This window comes from Haemaphysalis longicornis, unplaced genomic scaffold (assembly GCF_048455015.1).
Source record: "Haemaphysalis longicornis isolate Haplotype H1 unplaced genomic scaffold, Haemaphysalis longicornis Haplotype H1 scaffold_1, whole genome shotgun sequence".
Taxonomy (NCBI): Eukaryota; Metazoa; Arthropoda; class Arachnida; order Ixodida; family Ixodidae; genus Haemaphysalis; species Haemaphysalis longicornis.
Window position 1 is genome coordinate 451,798,683 of NW_027526203.1, and position 17,544 is coordinate 451,816,226.

The window sequence follows — 17,544 nt, forward strand, 5'->3', positions numbered from 1 at the left end:
ATTAAAAATTGCACGGGAATAATCTACTAAGAAATGACTCGAAACCTGATGCTCGTATGTTCGAGTGGACATTGAAGCTGCAAAATTGAAGCCATCTATTGTTGAGTGCTAGCTCACTTTTTAATAGCTCTAGACTGTGCAACTGATTTCAAATATTCATCACCAAAAACTTGCTGTTTTGGTGTTGGCACCCTGTTTAAATATGAGCTAGCTGGAATGGTAGTGTGTGACATCAGTGTATTTGAGCACATTAAAATATTAACTGTAGTTTTTATCTTTCACTTTAGTTACTTGAATCTTTCACTTACATTTAGACATAGAACGTTCCAATACATTTCCACCTGTCTTAAAGACAAATGTGATCTTGTGTTCCCTCTTTTCCTTTCTTTTGTGCAGGGGTCTTTGGTTTGACTCTCAGTACGGCAACCTTCTCAAAGTTGACCCCTATGGAAACATCCTGGTCTGCTGCCATGGCTTTCAGTTTCTTAAGACGTGAGTACAGGGCTTTGCTTTCTGGTATTTACGTGTGCTCACCAATTGCTCTTGCCCGTGGGCAGGGGAGAAATCTACAAGATCTACCCGAACAAGTTCATCAAGCTTGACGAGTCCAGGGTATTTGTGCTCAACACTCTCTTCAACCTGCCTGGTGAGTTCCCTCCTCAAACTGTGCTGCATTTTTTCCTGAGCGTGCAGTTGGTCATTTCTAGTGGGCAAAATATTCAGCAAACATTTCCTGAAAATGCACTAAAGGGAATGGTAAGCATTTGATGAGCAATTGTTTGAAATAAGGTTGAGCGCTATTTTCAGTACGACCTTCCTGTCGGCCCATTGCAACCTGGCATACTACGCCAGGCGCTGGGTTGGCTGCAGGCTTGGCAGGTAATGCACATCTTTGCTGAAGGACAAATTGAGCTGTTTTAGCGGAACATGGGCAGTTGCAGTGGGTGTAAGGAGACGGACACTCGAGGTGAACCTTCACAATCGCATCTCCACATTGCCTTGGCAGTGCAATGCGACACCTGTAAAGAAGAAAAAAGAAGGTTTAAAGAAAAAAAAATGGAGGGTTGCGTGTGAGTCATGTTTAAAACTAATCCAAGTGGATGCTGAAACAAACTACAGCAGCTCTGCTAACATAAGTTCCTCCTGCGACGTAGTTATGGCGATGGTATTTCGTAAACTTGAAATGTTCACTGATACTAACATGGGGGCATTATGCTAAATCGTAACTTTCAGGATAACAAGCGCAGAGTGTGCGTGCGTGTGCACGTGTGCAGCGTTTTCCAGTGCGTACGGACAAGAAAACGAAACTGAAGCACATTGGAGGGGGGTTTTTTGAAAACCTGGCCAAAACATGAAAGCTCTTTGAAATGTGATTGGTTGGCTGCAAAGGCAGGTAGTGTGACAATTCGCACTGAAATATCCGTAGTCTGTGATGTGGATGGAAGAGTATTGGAAGTGGGTGTTGGCATTTTTGAACACGTACTCCTAATAAAATAGCAACAAGATCAAACTTAGCACAGTTGTGAACCAGGGAATTTTATGAGGTGGAGAGGTTAGGGGCTGAAACGTTTCCACAGGTCCTGCGATATTAAAATTGTTTTGAACATGTTGCACCCACTGAGAAAAATGTTGCCTGCTTTGCTTACAAAATTCTGATGGCTCGTACTTGCAGTACATGTTGTAAGCAACGGTAAAATCTCTCCCTTGCTTATACCTGCACAGATGATTAATCACTGGAAGTTATCCTCCAATCAATACGTTAAATGCTTATTCAGTACAATAATTGAGTAGTATTGCACCCCTAATACTTATACTTTCTCTGTTCATGCAGTGTAGATAGGGATTGCTCTACATTTGACCTGGTAAAAGCTGATTTAAAGGGAGAATTCAGCTGGTTGTATACGAGTTGGGGTTTTATTCTAGGGATCTAAGCAACTCCTATCCTCCCGAGGCTGTGTTTAAAACGTTGCGTTTCACTTGAAAAAAAATTTTTTAATCTTGGAAGGAGCTTTGTCATTTTGGAGCTGTGTCATTGCTTTGTACTTGCCTTCCTGTTACTAATTGAACGTGTATTCCTTCACCAATAGAAACTTACCTGCTGGCGTGTCTTGTTGACTTCTTCTCCACATCGCCGCAATACATCCCGTGAGTTCTTTGCGAACATTTATTAATTATGCGGTACATGTGACAAAGCTGTTGTCCTTAGTGGCCTACTTTTCAGCTGTAATGCAATGCCTTATTAGTCTTGTTACAGGAAGTTGATCTGAATTTACAAAACGCTAGCGAACATGTTCTTTCCACAAGTGTATTGCACAAAGGTCACTAAAGTGACTGTTTCATAATTTTTAATTTTCCCAGTTGGGCATCTGCCTTCTTTTAGTTGAAATAGACCCACAAAATGTTTTTTGCTGCAAGAATTCTTTGTTTGAGAGCCATGTTGGGCAGTAGTAGCACAGTCCAATCTCGTTCTCAAGTGCCAACAGCGAACGCCACCACAAAGCTGTGGTTTAAATGTCCAGTAGCCTAGCAGGCCTAGTCGCGCTTGCCTCTTTTCTCTCTCGTTGTGTTGGGTGACTGTGGCTGGGCGCAGCATTTTTGAGTTTGCCTGCCTGCACATGCGTCTACTGCTAACGTACGCCATTTTCATTCCTAGGTTTGAGCGCTTGCTTACAAGCGCCAGTTTTTTTATTACAATGATATTTCAAAACAACGAATGATTTTCGTTGGTCCCGTCTGATTCGTTATATCGAGATGTGACTGTACTATTTGTATTATATTCTTGAATTATAATTTTCTGCATAGCCAATCAGCAATGAAAAATACCTACAATCCAAATTATAAATATGGTTTATGCGGAAAATGACTAAATTTAAGAATTTCTACGGTCAATTACAGCAGTGGAAGGTAGGTTGGCACATTCACCACAGCCACATGGCAACACACTCCCATCATGCAGTAGTCAATATCTGCTTCAGGCATTGCATGTTCATGGCCATGGAGCAGCGTCATTTCTGCCCGAGTATCAAAACCGAAATGCTAGTGCTTGCTCGTTTGCATGGTGAGAAGGGGAAATGCTGGAGACGGTGAATAACCTAAGGCGTACGGGTTCTGTGCAGTGACTAATGGAGTCGAGCCTCTTTCTATATCGGTAGTGTTGGTGCGAATGGCTGCTCGTGTGTCATGGATACGGCACGGAGGTTCTTTGTTTTGACTTTGAGTGCAGCTTCTTCCAGATTTGAATGACTGACTCAAAAGTGTGCTGCCAGCTCAGTGACCTGTCCTCATATATGTCCCCATGTATTGTAGGGGCCCTAAATTGTAAATAAGTTGTTTGGCTACCTTCTATTAAAATGTGCTGCCTGCTCCCCTATGTAAATATACGGGAGTGATTTGAAAATGCTGAAATATTGACTGCTTCTCAAATGTGCATCAATAAATGCCACATTTGTTCGGGAAAACAACTGATAATGAGTCCCTGCTTAATTAATTTGACAACTAAACGCCATAAAATCCTCTTCAACTATTTTACACTTTGATGCAAGTTTTTCATGCTAGTGAAACCTCCAACAAGCTCTAGTTTGTAGCTTGAGCAAAGCTTTTGTTAAAAGTGGTGTCAGTATGATTCTAACAAGGCAATGTTTCGAATCAGCAGAGTTTGTGTTTTGTCCGCATAACCCCTCTAATACGCTACTACACTATGCACTATACACTATACTCATGTGCAACTTTAGAACGACAACGGAAGTTGCCCTCGCGCCTTAGCACCACAGCCGGCTGTTCCTCCATGCGGTGCAAAGAGTGCATTACTTTGAGTATTTTAAGCATAACTTGAGTCATTAGGGGTTTTTCGCATTTAATCTGATTATAAATTACTGCAGCTACAGTTGAACCCCTTTATAAGAGACACGTACCGGGGAGCAGTTTCTGTCTCTTATACGAGATGTCTCTTATAAGCAGGGTACCATGTTTTCACTTACTAATCAGACCCTAGTTCAATGTGGGCCCCGTAAACTAAAATAAGCTCAAAAGAACGCTACAGCATGTTTCAAAAGATTCATTCTAATTATTGTTTGGTCCCAGAATTTATGAAACTTTGTTTGCTTCATGACTGTATTTGCACTGTTTTTTACAACCGATTCTACAAGCTTTTTTTCCTTTCCTTGTTTGTGGAAGATGAATGGTAGATGTTGAGTTCACAAGCCTGATGAATAGCCAGAGCGCACAGCTTCTTCCGCTGTGTGCTCCGGCTATTCATTACGCTTGCAGGGCTCAACGTCTGCAGTGCTTCTTGCTTGGGAGCTACGCGAGTAGGAGAGCCTGCATGTGTGATCGCGCTCCATCCAATGAATGGCAGTAAGCTTCAACTACTTCTGTAAGTTGCATTTCCATTGGCAGGGCTTCTCATTGTCATTTCATAGCTGACTGAACCACTGTGTGTTCGCTGAAGTTATAATTAAATAGCGACTGCACCTGTCGTTGTCCACCTGTGTTGCCACAATGGAAGCAACTGCAATTAGTGACTGATGGCACTGCATCTGAAGTTAAAATGTCCGTTACAAGCGAGATTATTGATTAAACTTCAAGGATGACTTGTCCCTTATAACCAATCTTCTACATCCAATGTCTGTTATAAAAGAGGTCAATTTAATGGGAAAGATAGGGCAGCCAACCATGTGGGTGAATAGTGTCTCTTATACCCATTTGTCTCTTACATCAGTGTCTCTTATAACGAGGTTCAGCTGTACGACAAACAGCATAATGAGAAAAAGCAGACGATGTCGCGCATGAATTTCAATCTCCTTTCAAATTGACGTTGCGAGTCTGTCGCATCAGTGGTGTGATGTACTACCTCAGCTATTGCCGTTCTTAACTTGTACCCAAGTATACCTGGCAGTTCTTCCTATTCCTGATAGATTCAGACCAATCTCTGATGGAGGCGAAAAGCAAGAACGCCCGTGTGTACGAGATTTCGGCGCACGTTAAAGATCCCCAGGTGGTCAAAATTAATCCGGAGCCCTCCACTATGGCGCGCCTCATCGCCTGCGTTGCGTCGGCGCGTTAAACCCCACAATCAATCAGATTCAGACCAATCATTTTTAGTATGGTGGTCAAGTTAGTGGGACATTGTATGCTTCATGGAGCTAGTACTACTAGGGAGTGCTTTGGGTTCTGTCATTTGTGGGAGATTTAGAGATTTTTTATTTAGGGTTTTAATCAAATACGTATTTGGCACTGATCATAGCCAATGGCTCTCTTGTTACTACTGGGAAATTGACAGATTTTTAGGGGTCTAAAATTGTTTTTCTGTTAAACATGTTGGTTAGGCACATATTTCAGCGACATAAAATGTAGATTATGATATGCTTTTAAAATGTTTCATAAAAAAAATGGTTGCGAAAAAAACTATCAATCAAAATTTTAAAGCAAAGCTTTCTACCTCTACCAGCCAATGGTTCTTTCGTGGCGTGCGGGACAATAAACTCCCAACGCGGCGGAGGTGGCGGGGGATGGGTTACTCACGGAGCACACGGTAGATGGTGCGGCGAATTTACCCAGCGTTCCCCGCGTGGAGGTGCCTGCTCGGCGATGGGTGGGTCGGCAGTACGGCTTTGTCATCTGCTTTAGTGACGGTTGTTTTGAGCCTGTTTTGGCGCAGCGTCGCGTCCATTGCGTGCTTCCTTCGTAAGGCTTGATTAACTTGTTCGACAGCACCTCCTGGGTAACCTGGACCCGATGGAATTCAGTGGTCCTACGGCAAAGATACGTTAGGGATTGGTTTGAAGGGCGGGAAAACAATGTAGAGACCACATACAGACATCTGGCCGCTAGAGAAACGCTACCTTTTGCACACTGCTTATCACGAATGGGACTCCGTTTTCTAAATTGGAGTATACCAATTTAGTTGTGTTTGAGAGGTAATACAAAAGGCGAAACGAGCAACTGGTTCTGATAAATAGCGATTATAAAAGTTCCCTCAGCTTTCTCGCAATTCTCAAACTTACTAAGCTACCTAGTTTAAATCGGTATAAATGGGAATCACTTAGCTCGCATGCCGAATTGTTTCGTTGTCTGCGCTTGTGTCGCGCGGTGGTGTAGCCCCGAGCTAGCACATCGATGATTATAGGTTCCGCTGTCTGGCCCTTCGAAAGACTCTCCTGTCCATTTTCTTTCTGCCGACGCACGGCCGAGCTACGGCAGCAGTGTCCACCGCTCTAGCTCGGCCATGGCCAACGCTGCTGCGTTCGCAATATGCCGCCCCCGCGAATTCCAAGTAACAGCTGGCAGAATCTCTCGTTTCACTCTTGGTGGAGCCACGTGTGTGAATTCAAGTGACATCGCATGGGCAATTGTTGTGGGTGTTGTTTAAAGCTTTCCTTTCTGACCACCTTCACAGCGTAGATTGGAGCCAATTTTTTTAATTATACATCGAAGAAAACAATGGAAAAGAAGTTCCGTAATAACAATGGCTGGTGGTTAGAAAATTCAGAATATACATTTTGTGGGTAAACATGCCACACATCTAGAAAAAAAATTTTAAAAATTATTTGCGCTGCACAGTTCGTCACATATAAAATAAATTGGCATACGTGGCTCCCATGCTGTGCGGTGAAGCCAATCTGCCATTTCGCACAGCTCAATTTCGGATGGTCCTCGTGAAAAATCTGGCAGGTTTACATTACTGGAGGCTCACTTCCTCTCGAGGTGTTGTAAAAGACATTGTGAATTGCTGAATTTGCATTGACAACCAGCATACAGTCCCAAAGAAGCATGCAATGTGAAGAACTCCACTCTGAGTTGAAAATGAAACTTATTGGGGAAAGCTTGCTGACGCTCGCTGTCATTTCTTGACTCTGAACTTGCTGTCAATTTATCACCTCTGGACTTGCTAGTGGAGCCATGCTTACAGGAATAAGGTACGGTGCGCTAGAATCGTGCTGGCAAGCCTTCACCAAGGAGCTGTCGTGCAACAAGTGTTCAGTACCAAGATCCCCCTGCATTGCAGTGCCACCTAATGTTTTTGCAAAGAAACAATAACAAACTTTTTGCAGACTGCTTCAGAATGGGAAGCTTTTTTTAGAACCATCACTACCAGACCTTTGGAACACCCACGCACTGAAACGAAGCTGTCTGGCCAACAGATGGTGGCATGCAAGACAAATTTGAAGCACTCTTTGCTTGAACTGATATCAGACGACTGGGTGCCATCTTTCGACATGCAGCTTGTGATCGACATGCAGCTTGTATGTCTAGTGATACCTGACATTTTGAGCTTTAGCAAGTATTTTTTTAGTTAAAAACTTCAAGGCCAAGGGAGGAAGCTGAGGAATTTCAAGAAACATTTTCCTCTGAGAACACTTTACCCTGGTGCAGCTCTAACAAGTTAGGTACATTTGTTATACGAGGGTATACAAGTGAGCTAAAAGTGGAGGATGTGGCTATCTCGCTGTTGAATGTCCACATGGCTTCAGTAACTCTCTCGCAGGCTTTTTAGTTAGCACAGTGATAGTGCAGCTTGCAGCACTGAGCGCACGAGAGATGATGCACCTTGCAACAAGGTGTGCCATTAATGTGCACAATTATGAAGGCTGGGGCAACATCGGGCCTGTTGCCAGCTTGTGTGTTGCATAGTGTGGATGCGGGGAAAACACCTTGTGGTTTTCCGATGTGTTGTAATGAGCTGCACTTCTGTATTTTAATCTATGCACAAATGTTAATTTTTCTCATCTGTGAAGCTGTGATTTTATTGTGAACCATCCTATAGTCCACCCTGGCTAGGAATCGTTGCATGTATTTTTAGTTTTCAATCTGGTACTGAGCAGTTTGACACCTTGTGATTGGTGGTAGTTAGAACGTACACATACATTAGGCTGAGTTCACTTAATTTTTTTCTTTCTTTTTCAGTACGAAGACTGGAGTGAAGATTGGCAATTTGTTCATGTCATTCAAGTCCATCTTCCAGGATGTCCGTGGAGCAGTGGATAACATTCACACCTATGTAAGTTTACCTCAAATTGTGCCCAGCATTGACATGATTGGAAAGGCCATCGTGCAAAGACTACAAACTGTTTCAGTCTACAAAGACTGAAACAGCCCGAGATTGCATTTTAGGAGAGCAGTTCACAGCAGTAGCGTACAATCATTTTAAATACTGGCATTTTATACAAGACTGTTAACCTATATTTAAAGTGTTTTGTGCTTGTAGTTTCCTTGGCTTTAAGTTCTGAGCAGTTAGGTGAATTTTGCTTGGGTAATTACCAGTATTGAGTGTTATTTTGTTGACGGGATATCAGCTGCCAATGTTATACTTCAGTTTTAAAGAATGGGCAATGTAACGAATATGAACTTGCATCTTGCGATTTATTGGGCAAAGCTTGGGCTTGACTGAGGAAAACTCCATCACTCCCTATTTACAGATGTTGCCTTGCTCTAAGGGACATTTAGTAATTCTTTCCGATTAAAAGATGTTCACTTATGAAGATGTTAACTCTCAAGCGGTGTGTGTCGGTTATTGAAGTAACCCCAAGATGACTGCTTGTTGCTTTCATACTGTATCACAAGCCTGGTGCATTCTAATTTGAGCTGCATGTGAGGGTTGCCCTTACGGGTTCGCAGCACGACGTAGGAAATGGGAGCACACAAGCCTAAAGGATATGTACTTATTTCATGCATTATGAAACTGCGTCATTTAGGTGGGAGCTCTTTAAACCGTTTTTTAAACAAAGTTCTTGGCATTTTTGAACGGCTGAAAAAAAGTCATTGCCGCATTCTAGAGTTCCTGATGTGGTGCTTGGGCACACTACTCTGGTGCTTGCAGGGTCAACTCAAGACTGAGACCATCAACAACCTGGACAAGTACCTGGAGAAAGACGAGCGGCTGCCATTGCTGCTCGATAGGCAAGTGACTGGCCTGCACTGTACACCCACAGCTCTGGTGTTGCGGTGCACACGCCATGTGGGAAAGCTGTCTGGCCTTCACAGCCACCTGAGCAGTTGGGTGGCTGTGATGGTGCTAAGTTTTTTGGAGGAGAGAACGGTAGTTTCATCCTGTTGCGTGCTGATTGGGAAAGCGTGTAGGGCAAGGGCGTCCGCAGAACGTTTTGCAAGGGGGGGGCATCCATTAGCTGGGAGGGGGGAGGGTGGTGTACGGTTGGATAGCGCCAAAAAGGCGCTATTTGTGGTTACAAAAAGTACAACCAGTGAATTATAAGCAGACTTGGAGGATATACATTGGATTTTATCACCAAACAAAGAAATAAAGTTAATAAAGAAAATGTGAAAAGCTACCGTCACTTTGTAAAGAAGAGTGGCCAGTCTCGCTGCGTGAGGGTTCTTGACTCGCGCCAACTGATCACCAGCACACAGCACAATACATTTACATACATAGAACTGCACTCCATCAATCTTCCTTGAATAGCAGCTGCAGACGCCTCGGGTTTTTCTAGGCAAATTGCGAGATGACATGTGTGATGAAGTCTGTTGAAATGGCTCACACAATAATGATATTACTCGCCTCCCTGGCTTTCAATGCAGTACAGGCGTACAAGCGTTTTGAGGGGCTGATTTATAGGTTTTGTTTCGGGGCTTGGGTGTTGCCGACATTTCGCAATTCCGAAGGAAAGGGTGTACAAGGTGACGGGACGTCACGGGAGGATGTTACAGTCTCCCTACTAGGTGTAGCGGTGAAGATTTTTTTTGTTTTGTTTTTTGCTAGATATAGCTGCAAGTTTGTCCGAAAACTGAAGTTCTTGCGGTAAGGCTGCATAAATCTAGAGTTTAGAAAAAACAACAAAAAAAAAAAACGTCAAAACTTTCAGAATTGTTTGCTGTCTTCAATAGCCAACACAGGCAGTCTGTTTCACTGCCGTCACATGACCGCCAATGTGAGTCAGTGTCGAAAGTGCAATGTTGACCGCAGTCCTGAAGGGCGTTCCATAAGAATACGCAGGACTTGAGTGTGCTAATCATTTGAGTAGCGTGGATTGTTGTGCTAGTTGGTTCACGTACATACCGTATTTATTCGAATATAGGTCGACCTTTTTTTTTCCGAAAATGTGCTTAAAAATTGAGGGTCGACCTATAATCGTGACCGAAGAACCTCGACCTATAGTCGTGATCAAAAATGGCGACTGCACCGAGCGATCCGTTTCTCCGTCGCTCCCGGCGCTCCTCAATTTGAGGCGGCAGCGCGGAGCATCTAGAACAAAGACAGGCAAGAAAATAAAGGAAAAAATAACAAAACAATCAGCGTAAGAAAACCACCCACAGTCACTGCCGGCTATCGCGCATTACTTGCGGCCGAACCGCACGAGCGAGCTTACGTACTGGCTAGAGAGCCAGATTGGCTTGGCTTGGTGACTTCGGAGCCGCGGTAGCGGCTAGCGCGAGGTGGGGGTAAAGGTGACTTTCGCCACCTAGCGTAGCCGCCTCGTGAACGGAACGGCGTTGCCTGCTTCGCTCGCTGTCTCTACTATCTCCCATTCTCCGTTTCATGCGCTTTCTTTGAGTTTGCTTCGTTGTGATTTCCGCACACAACGTTTTTCTCGTGCGCATTTCGCGATGTCGCGTCGGACTTTAAGCGCCGGGTGATCCTGTTTGCTGAGAACTTGAACAACTGCGCCGCTCAGCGAGAGTTAGTCGTTAATGAAAAGCTGATCAGGGGATGACGGAAACAGCGGGAGGAACTCTTTGCTTGTAGGGGACTGCGTCGTGCGTTTCGTGGTGGGAGGCACGATGCTCTCGAGAAAGAACTCCTGCTGCACGTGGAAGAGGAGCGTGCGAAAGGACACCGAGTGTCCTGCGAAGATATTCAGACCAAAGCTCAACAGTTAGCGCTGCGAGGCGGGATTGGCCGTTCAGCCTTCAAAGCCAGTCGGGGGTGAAGTGGAATAATGAGCAGCGTGCATTTTTCGGGGAACAGTAGCGGGCGACTTAAGCGCCATGGCAAATCTGCTTGAAGTCTGGTAACTGCGAGGTAGCGCCAAATATGAATTTCACAATGCAAGAAGGAAACCTAAACTTCTGGGAATTGGCTGAAAATGCCAGGTCCACTTGTTAGACACACGGGGGACCTTCAGAAATAAGCTTTGACAGAATAAACCTATCCTTTATTCGAACCAAAGATCACTAGTGAATACTGGGGTCATTTTCAGGTAATTATCACCTCTTAATGGTGTCGGATTACAAAGCTGACAACATAATTTGCTATTTGTCTTGCTAGGAGCCTTTTGATAAAAAGAAATTGTTGGTAATGCAGCATAACCTCGAGTGGCATGCTATTTTTCAAGTACATCAGCTAAGCCCCCTTTTGCGAACGCACACGCACTTAATTAAGCTGGCAAAAAACGCCACCAAAAATCTGTGTTGCTGGAGCAGGAAAATTTAAACTGATTCTTGGAGTGCAGTGGATAGACAAACAACTGGGACACATTGGGGGTATGAGAAACTACTACAACATGCCGAAATAGGCAATATAAAGCATCAATCACTGGTGATCGGTTTGAATAGGCGTGGTAACAAGAGTTAAAGCTATGCTCCCTCCTTGAACTGAGCCCCTTTAGGCTCAGTGGCAGCTGGGAAGCAGTGGGCTGCACTTGTCTGAGCAGCCAGATGGGCAAGCCTAACTGCACGTCGAAATCTTTCTCCAGCTGTTTGCAAACAGACAGTCAATGGGTCAGGGCTCTGAAGAGAAATGTTATTTTGCCTGTTTCTTAGACGGCACCACGTGCACCACCATGCAGAAGCATTTAGTGCACTACATGTGGATCTGTCACTAGAGGGCTTCATGCTAATTAGCTTATGTGCTGTGGTTCCTGTCTTGCCAAACGTTTACTCGTATCTCGTGCCCTACTTGTTGACTGTCTGTATTTCTTTTTCCTCCCAGGATGCGTGCTCATGACAAGAAGCTCTTCCTGTTGACGAACAGCGACTATGCATACACAGCTGTACGTATGTGAGCCCTCCAGCTCCTTTAGCTCACATCTTGTTTTAAAGGCCAACTATGATGGCAGATGTTAAGCCCTGTTCTTTTTATTTGCAGAAAGTTATGCAGTATTTGTTCGACTTCCCGAACACAAAGCACGTAAGTTGAGAACATTACTGAAGCAGTCTTGCATTCTGAGGTGATCGGTGGAGCTTCACTGGTCTGTTCTTGTTGAAACTTTAACCTCACACTGTGCTTGCAGCGAACCTGGGAGTCCTACTTTGACTACATCGTTGTCGATGCTCGGAAGCCTTTGTTCTTTGGCGAGGGCACAATCCTGCGGCAAGTAGACACGGTATGGATGGCTGCTTTCTATAAAAGATGGCACTGAGTACCCTGTTGAGTGCATTGTTGTGCGAATTCACTCTTCTATCTTGCAGAGTACAGGCGCCCTTCGGATTGGCAGCCACATTGGGCCCCTGCAGCTGGGTCAAGTATATTCCGGGGGTGAGTGCAGCTCAGTTGGTCCAAGAGTGAACAGCTGTTGTAGCAGTGAGAGCAGCCTGTGTGAAGGGGGCTTCCAAAATAAGCTGCAGCATCTCTGCCATCTGCCCACAAATAAGACGCTCACAGCTTGCGTTGTTGCAGCAAATGTGTAAATGGCATGGTGGGATGGGGGACCATACACAGCTCGCTAACAGCGCAAAGAAGCATTTAGTGAACAGGTGTTGGTCAACAGCTTTTAGTCTGCTTGGTAACATCTGTTGTTTATTTTTTGTTACTTTGACGTCTAGCATTGCACAAGGCCTACACAAGTTCTGGCATGGGCTTGCTGACTAAATGTTGTACCTGAGTGTGGTCAGCTGGGAATGTTTGCATGCAGGCCCTGACAGGCCCTGGCCCAGCTAAAGGTGCATGCTTGCTGAAAATTCCACCTCTGCTGTGCAAGTCTTTGTGCAATGGAAACACAAACTTGTGCGAGTAGTTTCCCTGATCATGTTGAAAAGTGTCTGGAATTTTTACATTGAGTCGAGTGAGCTGCAACATTACAAAGTTGGTTTTCAAAACTGACTTCCTTCTTAATCAAAGCCCAATGCAGAATTGCTTTAAACTTTCCTCAGAAGTGCAACCAGTTTTATACACGTCAGTTCAGTTAGCTTTCAGTGACACAATTTTGGATGTGCTGCAGTTTTGAAAGGTGCAACAGGCAAAAGTTTTGGATCTCAAAACTCTATGGACAAACTTTTCTCCCAGATTCTGGGTGAGCAAGGTTTACAAGAAACGGGAAAGTTTTCATGGGGGAATGAGAGCTGCCCCTTCTAGTTTTGTATTGTGGAAAAGATGGCTAGGACTAAACAATAGGCACCTTTGTGTCGGGCATCCCAGATTGCTACTGGTGTGGTGGCTCAGTGTCTGAAGCATTGTGCTGCTTCTCTCTTCACGTCACTTCTTGCTGCTGCAACTGTTTTTATGATGGAGGTGAAAAGCAAAGTTGTCCATGTGTTTGGGATCTTGGTGCACATTATTGAAGTACCCCAGCTACTGTAAAGGAATTTGAAGCCTCTCTGCTAGGGCGTGCTCCATGGGCCGGGTATTTCTCGGACGTGTTAAGCCTCAAATTGGAATTCTTGAATTAATTGCAGATGCGTAGTGTGGGGAACTAGGGTAGTTTCTAACATTCACTAAGGCGTCTGGAGCTGGTGGCAGCATTTTCAAGTGGCTTCAATGTTGTGCTGGCAGCCTGCATACCTTTTAGTCGGGAAGCATTAGTTGACTTGGAGGTCGGGAATACAGCGCAATAAAGGCTCTAGACAAGATGACTGATGGCACAAAGAAAATTGAAGAAATTAAGTTGAAAATAAATTGGGTAAGTTTGGGTGTGGACACGAAGTAAACCCAGGGCATTGAATGCAAGGTGAGCTCTCATCTCTTAACACCACCATAGCTTCGGGACTCTAGCTGACTGAAGTGCTATGTGTTGAGGCCTTACAGTAATTCAAAACATACCACCTAGCAGGAACTTGCCAAACGTGCAAAAAAATTGTGTGCTATGTTCGATAAAGTGGGTCGTAGTTTTTACGCCGTGATTTGTATGTGGTTTATATCCGTGCATGCAATGATTCTCTTTAGATAACCTAAATATATTTGTATAACTTGAACCTGACAACCTGTAAAACAAATCACCACCAAAAACTCACGGTATCACATTACCCTATGCAAAATATTGGCCATGCCTCACCGCAAGCATGGCCCTCTGTTATTGCTTCTTGTACATCCGGCATGTGTTTACACATGCTGCCTGTAGAAATGATGGCCAGTACTTTGAAACAAACTCTTTTTTTTTTTTTTTTGCCTCCTACATTCGTGTTATGGCCACAATGCCCAATTCAGAAGGCAGAAGCTGAGGAAAATAATGCAAGCAAAAGCCTTGTTTTGCAAAACTGCAGCCATGCAACTTTGCTACAGGCTGATCAGTGCCAGGGGTCTGTGCATGCATTTCTCATTCACATGGCCCTTATATATGACAGTGTGGGCATATTTTGTTTGATTCTTAGCACAAAATATTGCCCTGTCATCCCCTTAACCAGTACCCCAGTGCTTGTCCCGTTTAAGGACTAAACACTAATTTCTACATTAACAATGGAAAGAAAGAAAAAATTTAGGAACTGCAAAGTTCTTTTTCTATGAAGAGGTTTGTAATGAATGGGACTTGCACAGTGGCATGACTTAGACCAGAAAATGTGATAAATTACATTTCAATATGACATTTCACAAGAAAAGAAAAAAGTATAGTGTAGTTTGGTAGCATTGAACATCGTATCCACTAGCGTGGTGTGTGCACCCTTGTTCTGTGGGAGGGAATTGTGTGTGGCTTCATGAGTGCTGCAGAGTGTATTGTTTTCAGGTGTTTTTTTTTTTCCCCCCTGTGAATCTGATAAACTTCTGTTGCTTATCTCTTCAGGCAGCTGCGATGTCTTCACGGAGTTTGTTGGAGCAAAAGGAAAGGATGTGCTCTACATTGGCGACCACATTTACGGGGACATTCTCAAATCCAAAAAGACGCGAGGCTGGCGCACCTTCCTCATGATTCCTGAGCTGGCCAAGGAAATTCACGTCAGCATCTCGCAGTGGACATTGTTCGAGAAGCTTCAGGAGCTTGACATATGCCTTGGCGACATCTACAAGTGAGTGGTGTCTGTGTGCCCGATACCTGCGCATATTTTGCCGGTGGCTGTTTAACACCAGCTTTGTTTTTCCCCTCAAGGAATCTAGACAGCAGTTCCACCGATGTGCCTGACATTGGCAAACTGCGCCAGTCTATTCGGGTGAATATCTGCGTTGCCACTTTATCAGGCTTCCTCGTGGGTCTGACAGGCAACGTTGTGAGCGTGTGATTCTCTTGTGTTTTACAGGAGACCTCTCATGAGCTGGACATGTGCTATGGCATCCTTGGCAGCATGTTCCGCAGCGGTGAGTCCTGGCCAGCACTTGGCCTTGGAGGTCTTCTGGGGTGGTCGGGTTGATTTGTCTTGTACGAGAAAGAAGCCCAGCGCAGAATAGGCTAGGGCTGGGGTGCACTTGGCAAGCGCTCCCAAATAATGAGTGAGCTACCGCTATCACTTAAAAGAAGAATATACAATCAATGTGTCCTGCCAGGGATGATATGGAGCGGAAACTTGGCGCCTTACTAAACAACTGGAAAGGGTCATGGAGCGAATAATTATACGAGTAACGTTAAGGGAGAGGGAACGAGTTTATTGGATCGGAGAACAAACTCGAGTAGAGGGCATTGTAGTTCAAGTAAAGAAAAAGAACCGGGGGACAACCAGGGTAACAGAGTGGATACCGAGAGACTGGTTTAGAAGGGGTAGGCCCATAATTCGATGGAGGGAAGAAGTAAGGAAATTCGGAAGCAGTGAATGGGCTCTGGCAGTGCAGGACAGGAGCCATTGGAGGTCAGTGGGAGAGGCTTTCGTCCTGCAGTGGACCTAGTAGGCTGTGGTTGATGATGGTTATGATTTCCTCATTTCAGGTTCTCGGCAGACCTTTTTTGCTAACCAGATTTGCCGCTACGCTGACATCTATGCCTTCACCTTTGTGAACCTCATGTACTACCCGTTCAGCTACATGTTCCGGGCTCCTCCAATGCTGGTAAGCTAGGTCTGGTTGTAGATGCTTATGCGTTGGAGAAATAGAGCTTGAGGCAGGAGCATGGCTGGGCATAATTGTTAGGCCTGCTTTTTTAATGCGCTGTATCTGCTGTGCTGTCTGATGGCACTTGAGGTGTACGCCTGAGTACCATCCAGAATGTAACAGTGCAAAGTGAACACATTGCCCCCACACCATTGCATCAGCCGTAGTGAAAATTGCGAGCTTAGCCTTCGTAACCAAACCTACACAGAAACATGTCTAAATTGAACCTGTTCTAATTACTCCTGCCTAATGCAATAAAATGCACAGCTGCTGGGCCTGTGAAGCATTTTAGCAGCAAAGCTGTTCTTGGTCGAGGCTTTCGTGGGATGAGGCATGGTAACGCAGGCACAGCGATGTGGACAGGACATGGCCTAGCGAGGGGGAGAGCAAGCACACATGCAGCATAGTGGGGAGAGGGAGAGCGGGCGCCAAATGCAACGTGGGCAGAGTCAAGGAGGGGAGCAGAGGTATCTGCCAGTTAGAGAGCTTGCGCCCAGCAGGTGACTCGGAGGAGTGCGCATGTATACACGAGTGGGCTTGGCGGTCATTTCTGGAATATTTGTAAAATGTGTAAAGGGGCATATTGTCCAGAAGCCGCCGCTGCCCATCGGGAGCGCCAGCGAGAGTTTGTGTGAATGGGAACCGATCTGCTGGCTTCAAAAAGTTCTATGAAGCTTAGCCTTGCGATTGCGGAACACTAGGGAGCTGTGCTGTTAACATCAGCGTTCACGACGTTAAAGGGACCCTGCAACACTCTTTGAGCAGTGCAAGTAAACCTGCGCGATGTTTAGATTACACTGCCAGGAATACCTGCGCCAAATATTACACGTGCACGTGAAGCGGTGAGCGCGCAAATCGATGTGAAAGACGCGGAAAAACCAACCGCTCTCTCTTCAGTTGTCCTCATTATGCAACCCCTGGCATGGCCTAAGGGACGTCACATAGGCCATGGCTGCCCGATCGGCTGTCACTGGTCAACTTCGCGGCTAGATTCTCCCATTTCCGTCGTTGTCATCGCTGTGTACGAACCTCTTCTATGCCTGAACCTGTAGGCACAGTTTTGCCGTTTCTGTTGTGTTTTGAGTGCGCGCGGAGGTTGAGTGATGAGCTCAATATTTCCCTTTCAACGGGACCATTTGACTACAAACGTTTATTGCTTCAAAAACGCCCTACCAGCCCGAGCGCGCACTTGCGAGCAGGCACCCATGCCTGCTTTTTTGTGGCACCAGACCGGAAATAGGCCCCCCCGCATTGCGGAGAAAAGGAGAAAACTACCCGGCATGTGATATATCGAAGGCTGCCGAAGAGCACGCCGCGAGCCGCCCCCCTCCGGGGGAGAGCGCGCAGCTTTCGTCGCGTTGTCCGCGGTCGAGTTGAGAGGGAACGATTATGCGGGATTTCTCATCGCGCGTAGTTTCGTTAATTGTGAA

The 17,544-nt window shown here is 45.2% G+C and overlaps 1 protein-coding gene across 7 annotated transcripts in view; it reads left to right on the plus strand.

Annotated features, from left to right (window-relative positions):
• The window catches only part of Nt5b (5' nucleotidase B), an 85,698-nt gene that overhangs the window by 63,907 nt on the left and 4,247 nt on the right, over nucleotides 1–17,544 (plus strand). For all 7 annotated transcript variants that reach the window (XM_077687800.1, XM_077687803.1, XM_077687801.1 and 4 more), the window contains 13 exons: nucleotides 397–492; nucleotides 558–646; nucleotides 2,088–2,145; nucleotides 7,903–7,996; nucleotides 8,816–8,895; nucleotides 11,882–11,942; nucleotides 12,038–12,079; nucleotides 12,183–12,275; nucleotides 12,361–12,427; nucleotides 14,883–15,105; nucleotides 15,186–15,246; nucleotides 15,334–15,391; nucleotides 15,954–16,072. In XM_077687800.1, the coding sequence (XP_077543926.1) occupies nucleotides 397–492; nucleotides 558–646; nucleotides 2,088–2,145; nucleotides 7,903–7,996; nucleotides 8,816–8,895; nucleotides 11,882–11,942; nucleotides 12,038–12,079; nucleotides 12,183–12,275; nucleotides 12,361–12,427; nucleotides 14,883–15,105; nucleotides 15,186–15,246; nucleotides 15,334–15,391; nucleotides 15,954–16,072 (1,141 nt within the window). The remainder of the gene's footprint in view (nucleotides 1–396; nucleotides 493–557; nucleotides 647–2,087; nucleotides 2,146–7,902; nucleotides 7,997–8,815; nucleotides 8,896–11,881; nucleotides 11,943–12,037; nucleotides 12,080–12,182; nucleotides 12,276–12,360; nucleotides 12,428–14,882; nucleotides 15,106–15,185; nucleotides 15,247–15,333; nucleotides 15,392–15,953; nucleotides 16,073–17,544) is intronic.